At 49.3% G+C, this 16,765-nt stretch overlaps 1 protein-coding gene across 2 annotated transcripts; it reads left to right on the top strand.

The window, feature by feature from the left end:
* The first annotated feature begins 867 nt into the window (after window positions 1–867).
* Window positions 868–16,389, top strand: rbl2 (retinoblastoma-like 2 (p130)). 2 transcript variants are annotated; one of them, XM_030731557.1, is made up of 22 exons: window positions 868–1,343; window positions 3,297–3,427; window positions 4,060–4,260; window positions 4,491–4,555; window positions 5,519–5,647; window positions 6,993–7,153; window positions 8,173–8,237; window positions 8,324–8,495; window positions 8,577–8,740; window positions 8,878–8,981; window positions 9,057–9,160; window positions 9,591–9,728; window positions 9,937–10,101; window positions 10,840–10,948; window positions 11,278–11,547; window positions 11,617–11,816; window positions 11,934–12,110; window positions 12,701–12,772; window positions 12,890–12,980; window positions 13,939–14,168; window positions 14,574–14,747; window positions 15,867–16,034. In XM_030731557.1, exons 1-22 carry the CDS (start codon window positions 951–953, stop codon window positions 16,032–16,034), a joined length of 3,483 nt encoding a protein of 1,160 aa, XP_030587417.1. In that variant the 5' UTR covers window positions 868–950. The 2 variants fall into 2 exon arrangements, with proteins under 2 accessions (XP_030587417.1, XP_030587418.1); XM_030731558.1 differs by having other exon boundaries at window positions 871–1,343; window positions 13,942–14,168; window positions 15,867–16,389.
* The last annotated feature ends 376 nt before the right edge of the window (window positions 16,390–16,765 follow it).

The following is a 16,765-nucleotide window of genomic DNA, read 5'->3' as shown; positions in this document are numbered from 1 at the left end:
GTCAGCCTCAGTTTAACTGTCAGACTTTATTAGCAGGTTATTAATGAGGTTTACGGCTGCAGGAGTCACAGTCAGAAACCTGTTTACATCAAACCACGGAGGGTTTCTGAATCCAATCTGCTCACACAGCTGCTTCTCTGCTCTGAATGTCATGTTTTCTCACTTTGTGTGACTTATTCAAACTACAGGTTTAGAAGCACAGAGCGTCTCCTGTTTGCTGTGGTCACTCTTTGATTAATGCGTCATTCTGTGACTAAAATCTTTACTTCTTATTACTTATTTTCCAAACTACTGTGTAGGCTTTTTTCCATTTCAGTTACTGACCCTGTTTTCCTGCACTTAGGAAAATCCTGAGAGAAAAGGAAAGTTTATGGACGCCTCGTTTAGCTAAAACAGCTCCTGTCATCTCTGACTGCACAGCTGACACAGATTATTAAAGATTTACGCAGAGCTTTGCGCTCTTACAGCACATCCAGCATTTCTTTATTTCTGTCCAGTCTGTATCATATCTAGTGCACATAATGACCGTGGTAAATATGCATCAGTTTCCTTCATCTATTAAACTGTATGACTAACGTTTATCCGGCCTGTTTCCCAGGGGTCGGTTTTTCCCGTTAAATGCTCGCAGGTGAGCTGCAGCAGGATAACGGACACACACTCGCTGTGAGCTCCTCGGTCTGTGCTGCAGGCAGATGGGATGAAGCAGAGATTCATGCGCCGAATGATGAGTTTTCATCTAAAAGTTTGGATGAATTTGTGTTTCCCGCCTTTTACCGCTCACAAACTTTAGAAAGATTTAATTTAATGTTTTTTACACGGACTTCCGGACAGGAAGAGCGCCACACGCCTGACAAAAACGCAACAACAGGAAGCAGTAGCAATGTGATTGACAGGTCGGCCCACCAATTCACGCTCTGCTACACATCTTTGGTGGGCGGGACCCAGTTACGATGTTTGTGCTATTCGCTAAGGCACGTACGCAGAGACGTGACGTTTCACGCTGTGGTTGGCAGATGCGCATGCGTCAGCAGCGTGTTCGCTGTGCGTATCTGTCAGAGGACTTTAAATGGCCTCGGCGTCCGGCAACCGCGCAGCTCCGTAATAACGCCGTTATTCTGCAAACAGCCCCGCGAACAGTGTCTGGCCCGCGGCGGGAGGCCCCTCTGCCCTTCGGGGACGCGCTTTATCCGGTCACCGCGGTGAAAATGAGCGAAGAGGACGAGTCTCTGCAGAGAGCCCGCAGCGGGCTGGAAGACCTGTGCAGAGCACTGAACATGGACGAGGAGGCGAGCGGCGAGGCTTGGAAGACCTACGAGAACATCAGCAGGAACTTCACCCTGGAGGTAAGGCCCGCTCACCTGCGACAGGTAGCTATGTGTGTCTGTTTCCGACGGCGTTTCAGTGTTTACGGGTCAGGGGCGTGTCCGGAGAGGGCGCAGGGTCCCCCGCCCGTTTAACTGCAGTACTGTAGTACTTCCAGCGCCCATTGGACGGGGCCAGCAGGAGTGTAACTGAGTACTTTTACTCGAGTACGTCACCAGTTTGGATGTAAACCTGTAGTTTTTAGGCTGCAGGTTTCCTGATGTTGTGCTGAAAGAGAAGGTCTGCTGCAGCCTGATGGAGATACCTGCAGCCTGCAGACAGGACCTCATACCTGATTCAGGGTCATAGAGGGTTTGGATCCTATCCGAGCTGTCACAGGGAGCTGGCTTACTTGTGGTTCCTAGGATACTTAAGAGTAGAATGGGAGGCAGAGCCTTCAGCTTTCAGGCCCCTCTTCTGTGGAACCAGCTCCCAGCTTGGATTCAGGAGACAGACACCCTCTCTATTTTTAAGATTAGGCTTAAAACTTTCCTTTATGATCAAGCTTATAGTTAGGGCTGGATCAGGTGACCCTGAACCCTCCCTTAGTTATGCTGCTATAGGCCTAGGCTGCTGGGGGGGGTTCCCATAATGCACTGAGTGTTTCTTTTCATTCACCTCTTTTCACTTTGTTTATACCCCACTCTGCATTTAATCATTAGTTATTATTAATCTCTGTCTCTCTCCCCTCAGCCCCTTGGTCCCAGCAGATGACCCCCCTCCCTGGTTCTGGTTCTGCTGGAGGTTTCTTCCTGTTAAAAGGAGTTTTTCCTTCCCACTGTTGCTCATAGGGGGTCGTTTTGATTGTTGGGTTTTCTCTGTAATTATTGGTGGTTAGCACTGCTGCCTCACAGTTAGAATAACATCTAGAAGGTCAGGGTTCAGTTCCACCTTGGCCCAGGCCTCTCTCTCTCTCTCTCTCTCTCCCTGTGTGGATTTTGCACGTTCTCCCCGTGTCTGCGTGGGTTTCCTCCTACAGTCCAAAGACATGCAGTTACTGGGGTTAGGTTAATTGGCCACTCTAAATTGTCCATAGGTGTGAATGTTTGTCTGTCTCTCTGTGTTAGCCCTGCGACAGGCTGGTGACCTGTTCGCGGTGTACCCTTCCTCTCGCCCTATGACAGCTGGGATACCCCCCCGGCGCTAATACAATAAAATAAAATTGAACTGATGAACCATCACAGGACTTAGCAGATCAGTGAACTGCAAAGACTGTTGAATGATGTGCTTGTGCCCAGTCATTTAAACCAATTTTTTTGTTGTGGGACATTCTTTAGATTCAAGCTTGTATTTCATATTTTTACAGAAAAACATCAAGTTTCTGCTCATTGAAAGCTCACAAAGATGCATTAATGGAATTGTGTAAATATTTTATTTTGTTACGTGAAGTGAAAAATGATGCAGAGCCTCATTGTGGTGCTCCTGCAGCTGAGGAGCTCCCTGAAGGGCTCAGATGCTTTGTGAAGAACTTCCAGGGAAAGTTATTTTTAGTTTTCTCAGGCTCTTAGTTCGAGGAAACTTGGTGCACATGTGCCCTGATCTGCCTCAGTGTAGGTTTCCTTTAATCTGCCCCCAGACTGCTGATTTGGAAACCACCTTTTCTCACGTCTGGACCACATGAGAGCAGGTCTAAAATAAACCCTCTACACTGAATGTTCCCAGAGGTGCTTAAGACCGGTTTAAACTCAGGTTCAGATTATTGAAAGCTTTATTTGTTTTTTAAAAAAGTATTTTTGAGGTCAGCTCAGGTCCAGACCACAGACTGGGCTCCAGCCTCGGTGCAGTGTACATGGTAATAACTCAGTGTTTATAGCCTGAGGCCTCTGCTCACTGTGCTCATGACAGCAAAAGAAACGAGTGTTCTGTCTGCATTTCTGCTCATTTCTAAGTTTTTAAGAAAAACTCTGAATAAAGTGTCGTTTCCTGTGTCGCAGGGCAGCGAGCTGCACTGGTTGGCGTGCGCCCTCTACGTGGCCTGCAGGTCGTCGGTGCCGACGGTGGGAAAAGGCACCGCTGAGGGGAACTACGTCTCTCTGACCAGAATCCTGCGCTGCGCCGAGATGAGGTCGGTCTGACGCTATTTCCTGCTATAAATACAACTGAACTGAATAGAATAGAAACATAATTACAGCATTGTAAGCGTTAACATCAGCCAACCAAAAGGAGCTGTGGACACACGTGCAGGGTGCTGATTACATAATGACACAGAGGTGGGGTCAGGGAACAGGTGAGGGCTGAAACAGCGAGGAGACCTTCTCACTTCCTGTTTCAGAAAATGAAAAAAATCCCTGAACTCTTGAATTGTTCACAGGCGATCATAACAGCGAGCTCCAAATATGAGATTTGTAATAAAGTGTAATAAGATTATCACACCTGAGTGAGGTGAAATATTTAATCTCACCTGTGCAGGAAACAGAAATGAGTCCAATGAATCACCAGATTTAAAAATGTGGCTTATTTCATTTTAAACACACTGATGTTTAAAATGAGCAACCACACAAAAACCCACAATTAATAAATATGCAGGTTCTCAGACAGGAAGTGAGAGAGGCGTTTCCTCTGTGAAAGTGTTTTAATCTGAAAACTGAGGATTTAGATCGATGACGCCCAGCGTCCACGGCGTCTTTGCGAGGCTGCGCGTGGCTCCTGTCAGTGGATCAGTGGGCTTCACGTTCTCGCCGTCTGCTCCTCTTCCAGCCTCATCGAGTTCTTCAACAAGATGAAGAAGTGGCAGGACATGGCTGAGCTGCCGCAGGACTTCCGCCAGAGCACCGAGAAGCTGGAGCGCAACTTCATCGTGACCGCCGTCATCTTCAAGAAGTACGTCCCCATCTTCAAGTCCATCTTCAAGGCGCCGTCAGAGGAGCCGCCGCGAGTGCACCGCAGCCGCAAACAGAGGTGGGACCACGACCTTTGACCTCACTTTCATATTAATCCCTCAGTATACAGTTCCCTGGTGTGTCCTGTTATTTTGGTCCATTTTAGGAGCAACTTAAATTTAAAACAGTCTGAATCATGACGAGGTAGAAATACTTCCTTTCATCCATAAATCCATTTGTGGACACGCCCCCGGGCGGCGGCGAGTCTGCGGCACTGCCCGTTAAAACTCTCCGGTCTTTGTTTTGCAGACGCCACCCGTGCACCGTGACCGAGGTCTTCAACTTCTGCTGGGTGCTCTTTGTCCACGCCAAAGGTAAACACTTCCTGTTTGATGATGTCAGAGAAGAGACACACACACACACACACTCTCTGTTCTCATAAATTAATGTCTATTCAAAAATTCAGCAGTCACAGCGCCCCCTAGTGCAAACAGAAGCGCCTCAGAGACAGGCAGCCGGTGTTTTCCCGCCGCCATCAGCAGCAGTTTGATGATTGTGCACAAATGCCACCATAATCAGTGTCCTCACAGGAGGTGCAGGTAAATCCAGGTGAAGATAAGCAGGGTGGAGGTAACATTCACTGAACTGTGGCAGAGTTATCCAGACCTCCATCTCCTGCCCCCCTCCTCCAGCTCCTCTGGGAGGATGCCGAGGTGTTTCCTGCACCAGGGTCTCCTCCCTGTAGAAACACCTCACCCCGGAGGCATCCTGGTCAGATGCTGAACCACCTGAACCTCCACGAGGAGGAGCAGCAGCTCTGCCTGAGCTCCTCCCCTGTCGCTTTCTCTTTGGTCTGTCGCTCAGCGTGCTGTCCACAACAGCAGACCGTCAGTCTCACGCTTCACCCTCCACTCACTCATAAAGGAGACACAGAGATACACTCAGGGCAGCGACTCCTCCCCTTCCCTGCTTCAACGCTCTGCCTCCCTGCAGAGCGTTGGAGGTGGAACCATCAGAAACATCCTCTGAGCGTCTTTGTGATTTCCACAGGAGCTGGATTATGTTCTCTGATCAGCTTTATTTATTATTCTAGAAATTAACACTTAAGTCTCTCATTCTTCTCGTTCTGCAGCCGTCAAACACGAACCGTTTGCAGCTAAGATTTCTGTTTGAATGTGGCATTAAGACCTGATCTGTGGCTCAAACTGGGTGCAGTTTTCACTGCAGTTTTTCTCCACCCGAAGGCTGAAGAGTCGAGTTTGAACCTGCCTCCACACTTTGTGCCAACTTAGCCCGCAGGCACGATGATTCCTTCATGCTGTTTCTGTCTCTTTCAGGGAACTTCCCCATGATCAGCGACGACCTGGTGAACTCGTACCACCTGCTGCTGTGCGCCCTCGACCTCGTCTTCACCAACGCGCTGCTGTGCAACGCCAGGAAGGACCTGCTCAACCCGGGCTTCAAAGGTGCTGCGCCCGTGCTCCACCGCAGGGTCCTCCTGAAGCTGAGGGAGCCTCAGACTCTCCCTCTGCTGGTTTTTACTGCGGGGGGGCCGAGCCTTCGTTCTCATTCAAATCCAGTTTTTATGTCAGCTGTCCCAGACGCCTGTTTACACTCAGTTGCCATAGTAACTGTGGCAGGTTTAATTTTTGGAAAACTATAAACTAAGAGTAACATGATCTGGATTGTTAACACTGCGTGTGTGAATGTGTGCGTCCTGTAGAATATTTGTCTCGGCGTTTTCGTCCACAGGTTTGTGGAGCGTGACGTTTAATGTCGCCTGTAAAGGAAGCCTGCTTATCACTCACCTGCAGCCTTAAACACATGAAATAAATCTAAACCAAAACCAGCCCGCCCGCAGCAGCTCTGTCAGCGCTGCCCTCTCTTCCTGTCCTGTTTCCTCTGCCCCCCCCCGTTCCTGAGAGAAAGGAAGCTGCCTTCACAGTGAAAAATGGCCCTAAAACAGCATCAAATCCAGTCAGACACAAACTGAGAGGCTGAGCCGAAAAACCGCGAGCTGAGAGGGAGTTCAAACCCAGAGATTAGAGGATCAGGGAGTTTTCAGAGCGAGACGAACTCTGAGAGGAGGGAATGTGTTTTAAATATTCAGCCTGTTGGGCCTGATGTTTGTGCTAACACTGAATGAAGTTACAGCTGACCAAACTGCCCATCCACCTGCTGACGAGGGGAACTCACATGAATGTGGTCCTGATTCTGCTGGAATTGCAGAAATTCAGTGGATTAAAGTCTGCGAGCTGTAATCTGCCAGCACGGTCTCATGCTGGTGTTGACTCATGCGTGAAATTCTTGTTTAAAGGCTGAAAAAGTGCACATTTTGAGGCTGGAGGAGGTCCAGGTCTGTCAGGAGACCTGAGACGTTAGGTTTAGATAAAGATCACAGTTTGGGTTCAAGTAAACCTTCTCCACTTTTTTCAAAGCTGCCACAGAGTCTGGATAAAACACCTGCTGCAGGTGTGAAATAAACTTCCTGTTGAAACACACTTTCAAAGTTGTGCGACCGTCGGGAAGAAATGTGATGAGGAACAAACACATCAGTGATCGTTGGTCAGTTTACGCCGTTGACAGCAGTATTTTATTCATCTTGGATTATTAAATCCAGCTTTGCAGATCAAAACTAATCGTACTGATGTGACTCAGGGTGGGGCGTCTCTGAGGAGGCGACTCTTCTGTCTGAACAGAGCCTGACTAGGGGGGGGGGTCCGGGCAGGAGGAGGATAAAATGATGAAGACTGAAAGGATGAAGGATGTGATCCATGTTGTTCTGGTCCTCACCATCTCTCCGTCCTGCAGGTCTTCCAGAGGACTTCAGCAGTAAGGACTTCCGGCCAGCGCCGGGCCCGTACTGCTCCATCGAGCAGCTGTGCCAGCTGCACGACGGCCTGGTGCTGGAGGCCAAAGGAGTCAAAGAGCACTTCTGGAAACCCTTCATCAAGAAGCTCTTCCACAAGAGGGTGAGACGCCTCCTCACATGTTAGTGTTTTACTGCCAGGATTCAGGGGGTTGTTCAGTTTATGGGGCATACCTGAGCAGGTGCTGACAGAGTCCATGTCAATGTCTCAGAGCAGCATCCTGAAGGTTTCTCTTAAAGCAGGGCTGTCAAACATAAGGCTCGGGGGCCAGAATCAGCCCAGCAAGGACTCCAATCTGGCCCACTGGATGGCTTTGGAAAATGTGAAGGAGGACATAAACTTTGGACTTTTAACTACAGCTGTTCCTCCTGATAAACAGCTCCCCCACAGCTGATCATACTGCACCAAAGTAATAAAGCAACAGATAAACATGAAATGATGCACATTAGAAATGTCTGTTTTTTTTTACAGTGGGTTCAGAGTAAAATAAAAAAAAACTGCATATTTTCTGTGAATTAACAGAAACTTTCTCTTTTATAATTACAGTCTGGGCAGAACTCATTTATTTCTTCTAATTCAGAGTTGTGCTGAATCATTTCTTCATCATGTAGAAAAACTGAGACATTTGTTGAAATTGCACTTCATTTTCTAATATAATATATACATGCATAGTTTCACTGATTCGTCCCATTGAAGTTCAGTTTGACGTCCTCATCTTAAACACATTCTTCAAAGCGTCTCAGACTTCATTTCATCTCAGTGCAAAAACAATCCGGACGTTAAGTTTACTGTAACTCAGGCTTTGGCCACTGGGGGCAGCGTTTCACCAGTGGATGTGGATTCTTCTCCTACTGTTGATGCTTTAGCTCATTTTGAAAGCTTTTGAATAAAAGGGTCATTCCACTTTAAATTAAAGGACATGTTTCTGATGTATAATTCGGCCCCTCCACAGAAACGTTTATCGGCCTGAATGTTCAGTCATGCAAAATCAATACGTTATTCCTTCTGAGGAAGGTTCATACAGCCCACAGGATGTTGGTTAAGCAGTGCTGCCTCTGGTGCAGTCTGGTGCTTCCTGTTGGTGGTGTGAACATCCTCTCACGTTAGTTCTCCTCTCCCAGATTCTCCGAGGAAAAGAGGACAGTCTGACCGGCTTCCTGGATCCCATGAACTTTGGAGACAGTTTGTAAGTTTGTGAACTTCTCTAGACGTGTTAGTCCAGTTTAGTTTTTCACTCCCTGAGACTCCCTCTCCGCTCTGATCTGCCCTCAGTTTGGCGCTCAGCCGCCTCTACGAGGAGCACGTTCTGGCCACCGGCAGTCTGGATGAGAGGATCTTCACCGGGGAGGGGGCGAGCGAGGACATCGGTACCCCGGGGCCCTGCCTGTGCGAGGGGCCAGAGAACCAGGACAGCGCTGCCTTCAGGCTTCACGCCAACCTCACCGTAAGATGTGAACCCGCCCCTTTATCCTCCCTGTTTGGTTTCCTTCCTGCCTATCTAACCTGCCGCCTCTCCTCCCATCAGGCCTCGGCTCTGAAGGTTTCCACCCCTCTGACAGGGAGGAAGTACGTGCAGGAGGGCGGGCTGGCGTCTCCGCTCTCCTCCGCCATGAAGAGCGTGGGGCGTCTCCACACCCTGCTGTCGGGCACCAAACAGGGGCCGAGCACGAAGCTGGCCGAGACGCTCAGGTACGTTTCAGGATGTGACCCAAGGAGAGATAATGCCACGAACCCACAGCGTCTTCTGTTTAGCCCGATTTCTGTCTCTCCAGAAGAGATTTCACCTAAAAACTAAGTCACCATGTGTGCGTTTACTTTTGCCCCAGGAGCTGTGCCAGAGACCCGAGTGAAGCCATCAGCCGGCGCCTGAAGGACATGTTTGACATCTTCTCTCAGCACTATGAGGATAGCGGCAAGCCGATGGGGAAAGGTACGCACGCAGACTCACATCACTGTGCACGGCTGACCTACTGTAAAACAGCCTGAGTAAAGTTTGTCCTCGCAGACATGGCAGTGAAGTACTTCCACCTGGCGGAGGCGCTCTACTACAGGATCCTGGAGTCCGTCATCGAGAGAGAGAAGATGATCCTGGGAGACGCCGACTTATCTGTGAGGGAAAATCACTTATTCTGCTCATTTCCAGCTCCATGCTTTTACTTTTGGACTTTATTAGATCAGAATAATCCTCCTTTATCTCACACTGCTCCTTTAGCAGCCCTTTAGTTCATCCTGTCTGAAACAAGCAGCAGATGCTGTTTCAGGTTTGATGTCCTCAGACCCAAAATCAGCACCTGGTGCTGAGTGCATTGTGTATTCTGACCGCTTTCTATCAGAACCAGCTTCAACTATTTCAGCTTCAGTGAGCCTGTAGGGTTTTTGTTCTGAGACTAAACAATAAATTACTCTTTATCTTTTCACGATACTTAATAGTTTACATCCCTCTGCTGTGTGTGTGTGTGTGTGTGTGTGTGTGTGTGTGTGTGTGTGTGTGTGTGTGTGTGTGTGTGTGTGTGTGTGTGTGTGTGTGTGTGTGTTGCAGTGTATTCTGGAGCAGGATGTCTTCCACCGCTCTCTGCTGGGCTGCTGTCTGGAGATCGTCATCTTCTCCTACAGACCTCCTGGAGATTTCCCCAACGTGATCAGGATCTTCCAGCTGCCCGCTTATCACTTCTACAAGGTATCCATACGTCCTGTATCCATACAGCCTCCGCTGCGACAGACACACACAAATGGATGGAAAAAGATGGGAAGGATGTCGGCTTTGAGCTGTCCCGCTGTTAGCCTCATTTTTCACAGCGTGTTCACACACCGGCTCCAACGTCTCAAACAGTTGAAGGAACGAAAAGCTCCTCGATTCTTCAGGCGTTGTTGGTCTGTGTGTGCAGGTGATCGAGGTGCTGGTGCGGTCGGAGCAGGGTCTGTTTCGGGAGGTGGTGAAGCACCTGAACCAGGTGGAGGAGCAGGTTCTGGAGAGTCTGGCCTGGACAGGCGACTCCCCCCTGTGGGAGAGCCTCCGCGGGGCCAAAGACCAGGTCCCCACCTGCCAGGAGGTCCGTTCATGAGACGTTTTAGTTTACAGATGTCTGTTTGTTGTTGTTTGGCTGAACCGGAGTCAGTTTTCCTGATCCTGCAGTTGCTGCAAGGCTGCAGCTTCTGTCAGCAGACACAGGAGGACTTTTTCAGGTTTCTAATCACAGATATATAAATATGCAATAAACACATTTATGTGCATCAAAAGTAACATTCAAAACAATGAGTTTATTTATTTACCTTTTCATTAGGTCCCTATTTAATGTCCCACTCAGTAATTTTTATTAGCTTTCTTTTATATTTGTTATATTTTAACTTATTTACATCCATATTTTCTTTGTACTTTGTGCGTTTCTGCTTTATTGTTCATATAGTGTGCTCTGTGATGTCAGCTTGTTGTCTTTTGGCTGATGTTAGGAAATGAGTGAGAATTAGTTTATGTTTAGGATTTTATCCTTTTCTGAGCCGAGGCAGCCACGGACACACCTGCAGCTCCAGGTTTGAGTTACAGGCTGAAGTTTCATTTGTGTAACTGAAATAAAACGTGCAATAATTGATCAACATATTGCAGTATTTACACCTGTCCAACCAAAGGTAACCAGGAAGCATCAGTTTATCGGCCCCTGCCAACAAAAATCCGCCCAGATCCGTAAATATGGAACGGCTGCTGTATGAACCGTTTGTTCCTGCTTCGTTTTCTTCATCAGTTTTTTGTGTTTTTCTGCAGTGTGACCGTCCTGGCTCTGTGTGTGTTTCAGGTGATGCCTCCTCAGTATCTGGAGCAGCACGATGAAAGCGGCTCCGGCGGCGTTCCCGTCACTCCCGTCAGCCGCGGAGCTGAACTCAGCAGCAGCAGCACCCTCAAAGGTGAGTGTCCCTGTCCTGTCCCACCTGCAGACTGTGTGTGTGTGTGCGTGTGTGTATGTGTGTGCGTGTGTGTGTGCGTGTGTGTGTGTGTGTGTGTGCGTGTGTGTGTGTGTGTGTGTGTGTGTGTGTGTGTGTGTGCGTGCGTGTGTGTGTGTGCGTGTGTGCGTGCGTGTGTGTGTGTGTGTGTGTGTGTGTGTGTGTGTGTGTGTGCGTGTGTGTGTGTGTGTGCGTGTGTGTGTGTGCGCGCGTGCTTCCTGTTTGCAGGTTTAAGGTTTATGAGTCTCACTGAGCGATGACAGGGAGGCTGAAATAACCTCCTCCCCCTGCAGGCGTGTCCCCCTCCCCCACCACCCTGTTGGACCGTTACAGCTCCCCTCCGACCGGCACAGCTCGCCGCCGCCTGTTTGTCGACCCCGCGGACGGCGAGCCCGGTCTCGCTTCCAGCGGTTCCACCAGCTCCACCGGCACAGCAGCAGCAACCACCGTCACCAAACCCGCGAGCCTCGTCACGGCCATCCCAGCGGGGCAGACTGTGGTCACCATGGCAACCGCCACCGTTACCGCCAACAACGGGCAGACGGTGACCATCCCAGTGCAGGGTGAGTGTCGGAAAACACAGGTGAAGGTAAAGATAAGAAATGGCACACTGACCTCTGACCTCTCTGCAGGGATAGCCAATGAGAGCGGAGGGATCACCTTCATTCCGGTGCAGGTGAGCGTGACCGGACAGGCCGGGGCCGGCCTGCAGCCGCTCTCAGCGCAGGCTCTCACCGGTAGCATCGCTGTCCAATCACCTGCTGCCAAACCGGCCACCAAACCGGCCAGCGGCCCGCTGAGGAAGGGCTCTCTGCCGCTGTTCTTCAGGAAGGTGCGTCCCACCTGTCTGCACATGCTCAGTGTGGACCTGGACCTCTTTCCTCAGCTCTGGAAGAAGGCTTTCATCACTTGAATGTTTTTATTGTTTATTTGTGCTGTTTTCTCGCAGGTGTACCACCTGGCCAGTGTCCGCCTCCGAGATCTTTGTGCCAAGCTGGACATCTCGTCTGAGCTCAGGAGGAAGATCTGGACGTGCTTCGAATATTCTGTGGTGCACTGCACTGAAATGATGATGGACCGACACCTTGACCAGCTCCTCATGTGCGCCGTTTATGTCATGGCGAAGGTCCGTAGGTTCTTCTTCATCACACGTCATCATCAGGGCGCTCTCTCTTAGGTTATGTGATTCAAATAAGCTTAAACTTCTGGAGATGCAAAGAAGGCTGGAAGGTGCTGCTCCGTGCTGGGCAGCACTGAGCAGATGAAATAAAAACTGTCTTAAAGTCTGGAGGAGAGAAGCAGCTTCACCTTCAGCTGTGCCCTAGGCTGTCAGAACCTACAGCAGCATTTATTTAAGATAACTCCTCCCACTCTCTGCAACAGCCTAGTGAAACTGCCACCAGCAGGGGGCAGAGGTTTACCACAAGGTTTGAGTGCAGCTGCCGACTCTTCCATTAAGAACTGAGCACGCAGCAGGTGTGAGATCCTGCAGGTAACAGTTCAGGCAGCACCGTCAGCGACCTCAGACACTGAGCGTCTCCAGCTTTTACCTTCATTCCTTCACTCTCTCAGAGCCTGCTCGTTTTTATCGTTTCTTTTTTATTTCTGTTTCTGAGTTGGTGCTGCTGGTGATGCCGGTCCCTCAACATCTGCCTGTCAGGAACATCTCTCTGTTTGTTCCCGCTGAAGTAAATGTGACCTGTTTGTTTCTGTCAGGTGACCAAAGAAGACAGGTCCTTCCAGAACATCATGAAGTGTTACCGCTCTCAGCCTCAGGCCAGCAGCAACGTAAGAAACTCTCAGCTTTCCCCATCAAACCTCAGAGCCTTCCCACCACCCGACCACTGTAACCTGCTGAGTGCAGGTCTGCAGCCTCTGTGATGTTCTGTGATGTTCATGTTTCAGGTCTACAGGAGCGTGCTGATCTCAGGGAGGAGGCGGCGTCACTCCGGCACCAACAAACCGAACCCGTCCGCTGATGGAAGCCAGGAAACAGGTGAAAAACCCGATTTCATCCTGAGCTTTACCTGAACCCGCTCAGTCAGTCCCACTTTTAGAACCCGCCCACTTTATGTCTGAAACAAGCTGAAAGGTGAAAGGTCATATTGTCAGGCTGATTTCCAGCAGTTCCTGTTTATCAGAGCTGTGAGTGGTTCACAGGCATCAAGGATGAAACTGCTTGTATCTGGTGGAAAACTGAAAGCAGAGCTCATTCCTTGGAGTCTGCAGACGGTCTGAGATGATCGTTCCCTCGTGCTCGGCGGCTCGGTCAGTCAGAGCTCCGGCTTTGGATCTGCTGCTCCTCCGAGGTGTTTGCAGATGTGTTGAGGAGCTCTTCAGCCACACGTAGATGCAAAGGGATGTCTTCTTCTTGACGTCTTTTCACTTTGTACCCAAACGTTGTTCAGATGTCTGGAAAAGTTGTATTCTGGTGTTTTTTGGTGAGTTGGTTAGTGGTGGTCGGGCTCGTTTATAGCCCAAAGCTGGTGGTTTTATTTTTGTGTGGGTTCAGTTAAACCTCAGACTGTGGAAGGATTAGAAACCTTCGTTTCCCACAGAGATTATTTTAAGCGTCTCTTCATCCTGCTGGCTTTTTGTTGAGGGAACTGGGGCAATGCTAGCCTCAGGATTGGCTTACAGTCTCCATCCCTGTGGCTCTCTGTCTGTTTAAGCTGCTGTCTACAGTCACTGCAAGCCTCTTTGCAGCCCACCTCCACCGCAGTCCCTCCATTTCCTGCATCTCATCTGTCATTGAAGAGCTCCTGCTCCTCTCTGTGAGAGCATTCAAAGTTTCATGGATCCGGTCTGACATATATTTTATGTTTTCAGTTCAGTGTGAGATTTAAGAGGAGAGTCTGTGTTTGGATTTAATTTTGTGAGCAGAAGCAGCGACGCGTCGTCCATCTTTTTGTTCAGACTCACATCCAGACGCCTGACTCTGTTTTACTTTCCAGCAGGTGGTGACATCAGCCCGGTCCCTATTCGTTCCAGCAGCACCTTACCGGCCCCCCAGCCTGGCAGTGCCCCCTCCACGCCCACCAACACCTCCAACATAACTTCCTTCACCTCCAGTGCCGGGGAGGAGGAGGAGCGAGGCGACCTGATCCACTTCTACAACAACGTATACATCAAGCAGATGACACGCTTCGCTCTGAGATACTCGCCGAACTCGCCGACTGCCGGGGTACGTGAACATTATCCATCACTGAGGACTGATTCACAGCCATTCGATTAATCTCTGAGCCATGGATTTATTGATGCACAGTTAAGTGGTGTTTTATAGGTGCAGGGTCACAGGAACATCTTTGTTTCAGATCGTTTTAACTGCACCCTGAAGACAGTTTATCGTAGCATACATACATCGTAGCTGAGGGGAAGCCTAGCAGACAGCTAGCAGCTACAGCCGCCTGTCAGTCAAAGAGGCCACGCCCCTAATAATGCAAATTTAAACCTCAATGCAATTTAAACCAGTGACTTATAAAGTGAGTCTCTGCTCACACAAGCTGTGCAGCTTTGGGATTAAAACATGGAGGCTGATGGTCGTGGTTGGTTCAGGTGTTCCTGATCTCTTTGTTCTCTGCGTGTTCAGGTGGAGACCCCGTCTCTGTGTCCGTACCCCTCCCTGAGGACCGGATCTCCCCGTCGGATGCTTCTGTCCAGCAAGCACTCCATCTACATCTCACCTCACAAGACAGGCTCCGCCCCCTCACCGACAACCCCCAGGGAAAAGATTTACTACTACGTCTGCAGCAGCCCCCCCAACGTAAGACCCCACACGACTCACTGCGCACACATATGTTCAGCAGCATTTACGGCCGCCCGTCATTATTAATGGAAAAACTTCGAGGACGCGTCGACGAGGTCGAGTCTTCCTGTTTCAGCTCAGATTCCACTCAGAGCAGTTTTCAGGCCTCATCAATAACCAGTCATATCTGTCATGATGTGGGACGTGGACCCAAAGGCCGACTCCAAAGACTGAGTTATTAAACAGAAAGCCTTTATTGTGGCAAGCAGAAGCCCAGAAAGTCCATAAATCCAAAACGGGGGGGTTCAGAAAAACTGAGACCTTAAATACAGACGAGGCAGCCGAGGGACGTGGACACAAAGGAAGTAAAACTCAACACAAGGCACAAAAATGCTACCAAAACAAAACAGGAAGTAATCCGAACACTGAGACTAAACAACACCGGAGAAAAAACTGCAAACACATAAAACCTGAGAACACCAACAAGTACTGTGAGCCACAAACACACCAAAATAAACACTCAACAAACTGAACCTCAAAGTCCAAAACTCAACATGCAGGGTGGAAATCCGAGAATGACGACATCGGAGTCACAGTCACTGAAACGTCTCAGCCAAAGCTGTGGACGTTTCTCTGAGGTCCCAGGAAGTCTCCTAATCAGCAAATCACATCTGCGCCTCTGAGACGCCGTTTACACGGAAACATTTTAGCATCATGTTCCGCTGAGCCGCTGCTGCTGGCAGTTATTCTGCTGCGTGACATCAAACAGCAGCACCGGAGTGCAGAGTTTCATAAACGAGCAGCTCAGAGTCACAGATGTGAGTCTTTACATCTTCCTATTTTTACCCAGCAACAGTATCCAGGAAGTCCGTCTGTCTGTGACAGCCATCGATCAGCTGACCACGTGTAGAAGTTGGAGTAACTTTAATTTGTTTAATGACAGAAATAATCTGACTTCTTGACCTCTTCACGGGTTTTTCTGTAAATCCAACCGGTTAAACTGGAGAATCTGAACACGTGCAGCTCAGACTGAGAGCTTTGAACGCTTATGTCTTCCTACAAAATCACCGACCGTTAGAGCTGATCAGAGCTTAAACCTGTTTGATATTAAGTAACCTGTGACCTCTGACCCCTCAGCGACTCCAGGAGATCAACAGCATGATCCGCACTGGAGAGACTCCAACCAGGAAGCGCAGCATGCCCCTGGAGGAGGAGACGTCGTCCAAACGCGTCTGTCCCGACAGCCATTCGGCTCTGCTGCGCCGCCTGCAGGACGTCGCCAACGACCGCAGCTCCTCCCACTGACACACTCACACACACACACGCACACACGGAGTCTTTTATTGTGAAGGAGCAGCTCTTTTCTTTCCTGCTTCCTGTCTTTAATCTGATTTTATTTTCTGATGATTTTATCAAACGTCATATTTACCCGTCAGTGTTGCTCCTTTAAGCTTTTGTGTCTGTTATCATGTTTCCGTCTCCTTCACTGTCCGATCAAAGTCTGTAAATATGTGTACAGAAGAGCAAAGAAAAGCTATTTAATGGAGGGGGGAAGTGTAAGTTAAGTGCCTTTATTTTGTACTCCTTTCTCTGTTTACATCCTGCAGACGTTTCCTTTATTACAGGCTGTGGATGTACAAATAAAAAGTAAAAAACTGAACGGAGCCAGCTCCTTCTGTCTGTGTAAATGAAAATAAAAGGAAAGAACAGGCAGGAAGTGTGGAAAATAAAACACTAATTTAGGTCTGGGCTTGTGATGTCAGAGGGGTGTGACTGTGAAGGAGGTTCAGCTCATCCAGGCTCTCTGTGTTAGCTAAACTAAGGCCTTGGTCAGAGATGCCGGGTATCACCGCCGTGTTAGCCCGGGCTCTACCTGAGGCAGGTGTGCTGTGCTCAAGTCGTGCAGCCCCGGTCTGAGCAGCAATGACCCTCCTGGCTGAGGAGAACTCCACCTGCTGATGTGACTGTCCAATACTTGGCTCAAAGATCTCTCAGGGATGAGTTGCTGGCCTGGGGGAGGAGTTTAAGCATCTCAG

The sequence above is a fragment of the Archocentrus centrarchus genome, chromosome 6, assembly GCF_007364275.1.
Source record: "Archocentrus centrarchus isolate MPI-CPG fArcCen1 chromosome 6, fArcCen1, whole genome shotgun sequence".
Lineage (NCBI taxonomy): Eukaryota > Metazoa > Chordata > Actinopteri > Cichliformes > Cichlidae > Archocentrus > Archocentrus centrarchus.
The sequence above is the reverse complement of the archived record's forward strand: the minus strand, read 5'-3'. Positions and strand labels throughout refer to the sequence as shown.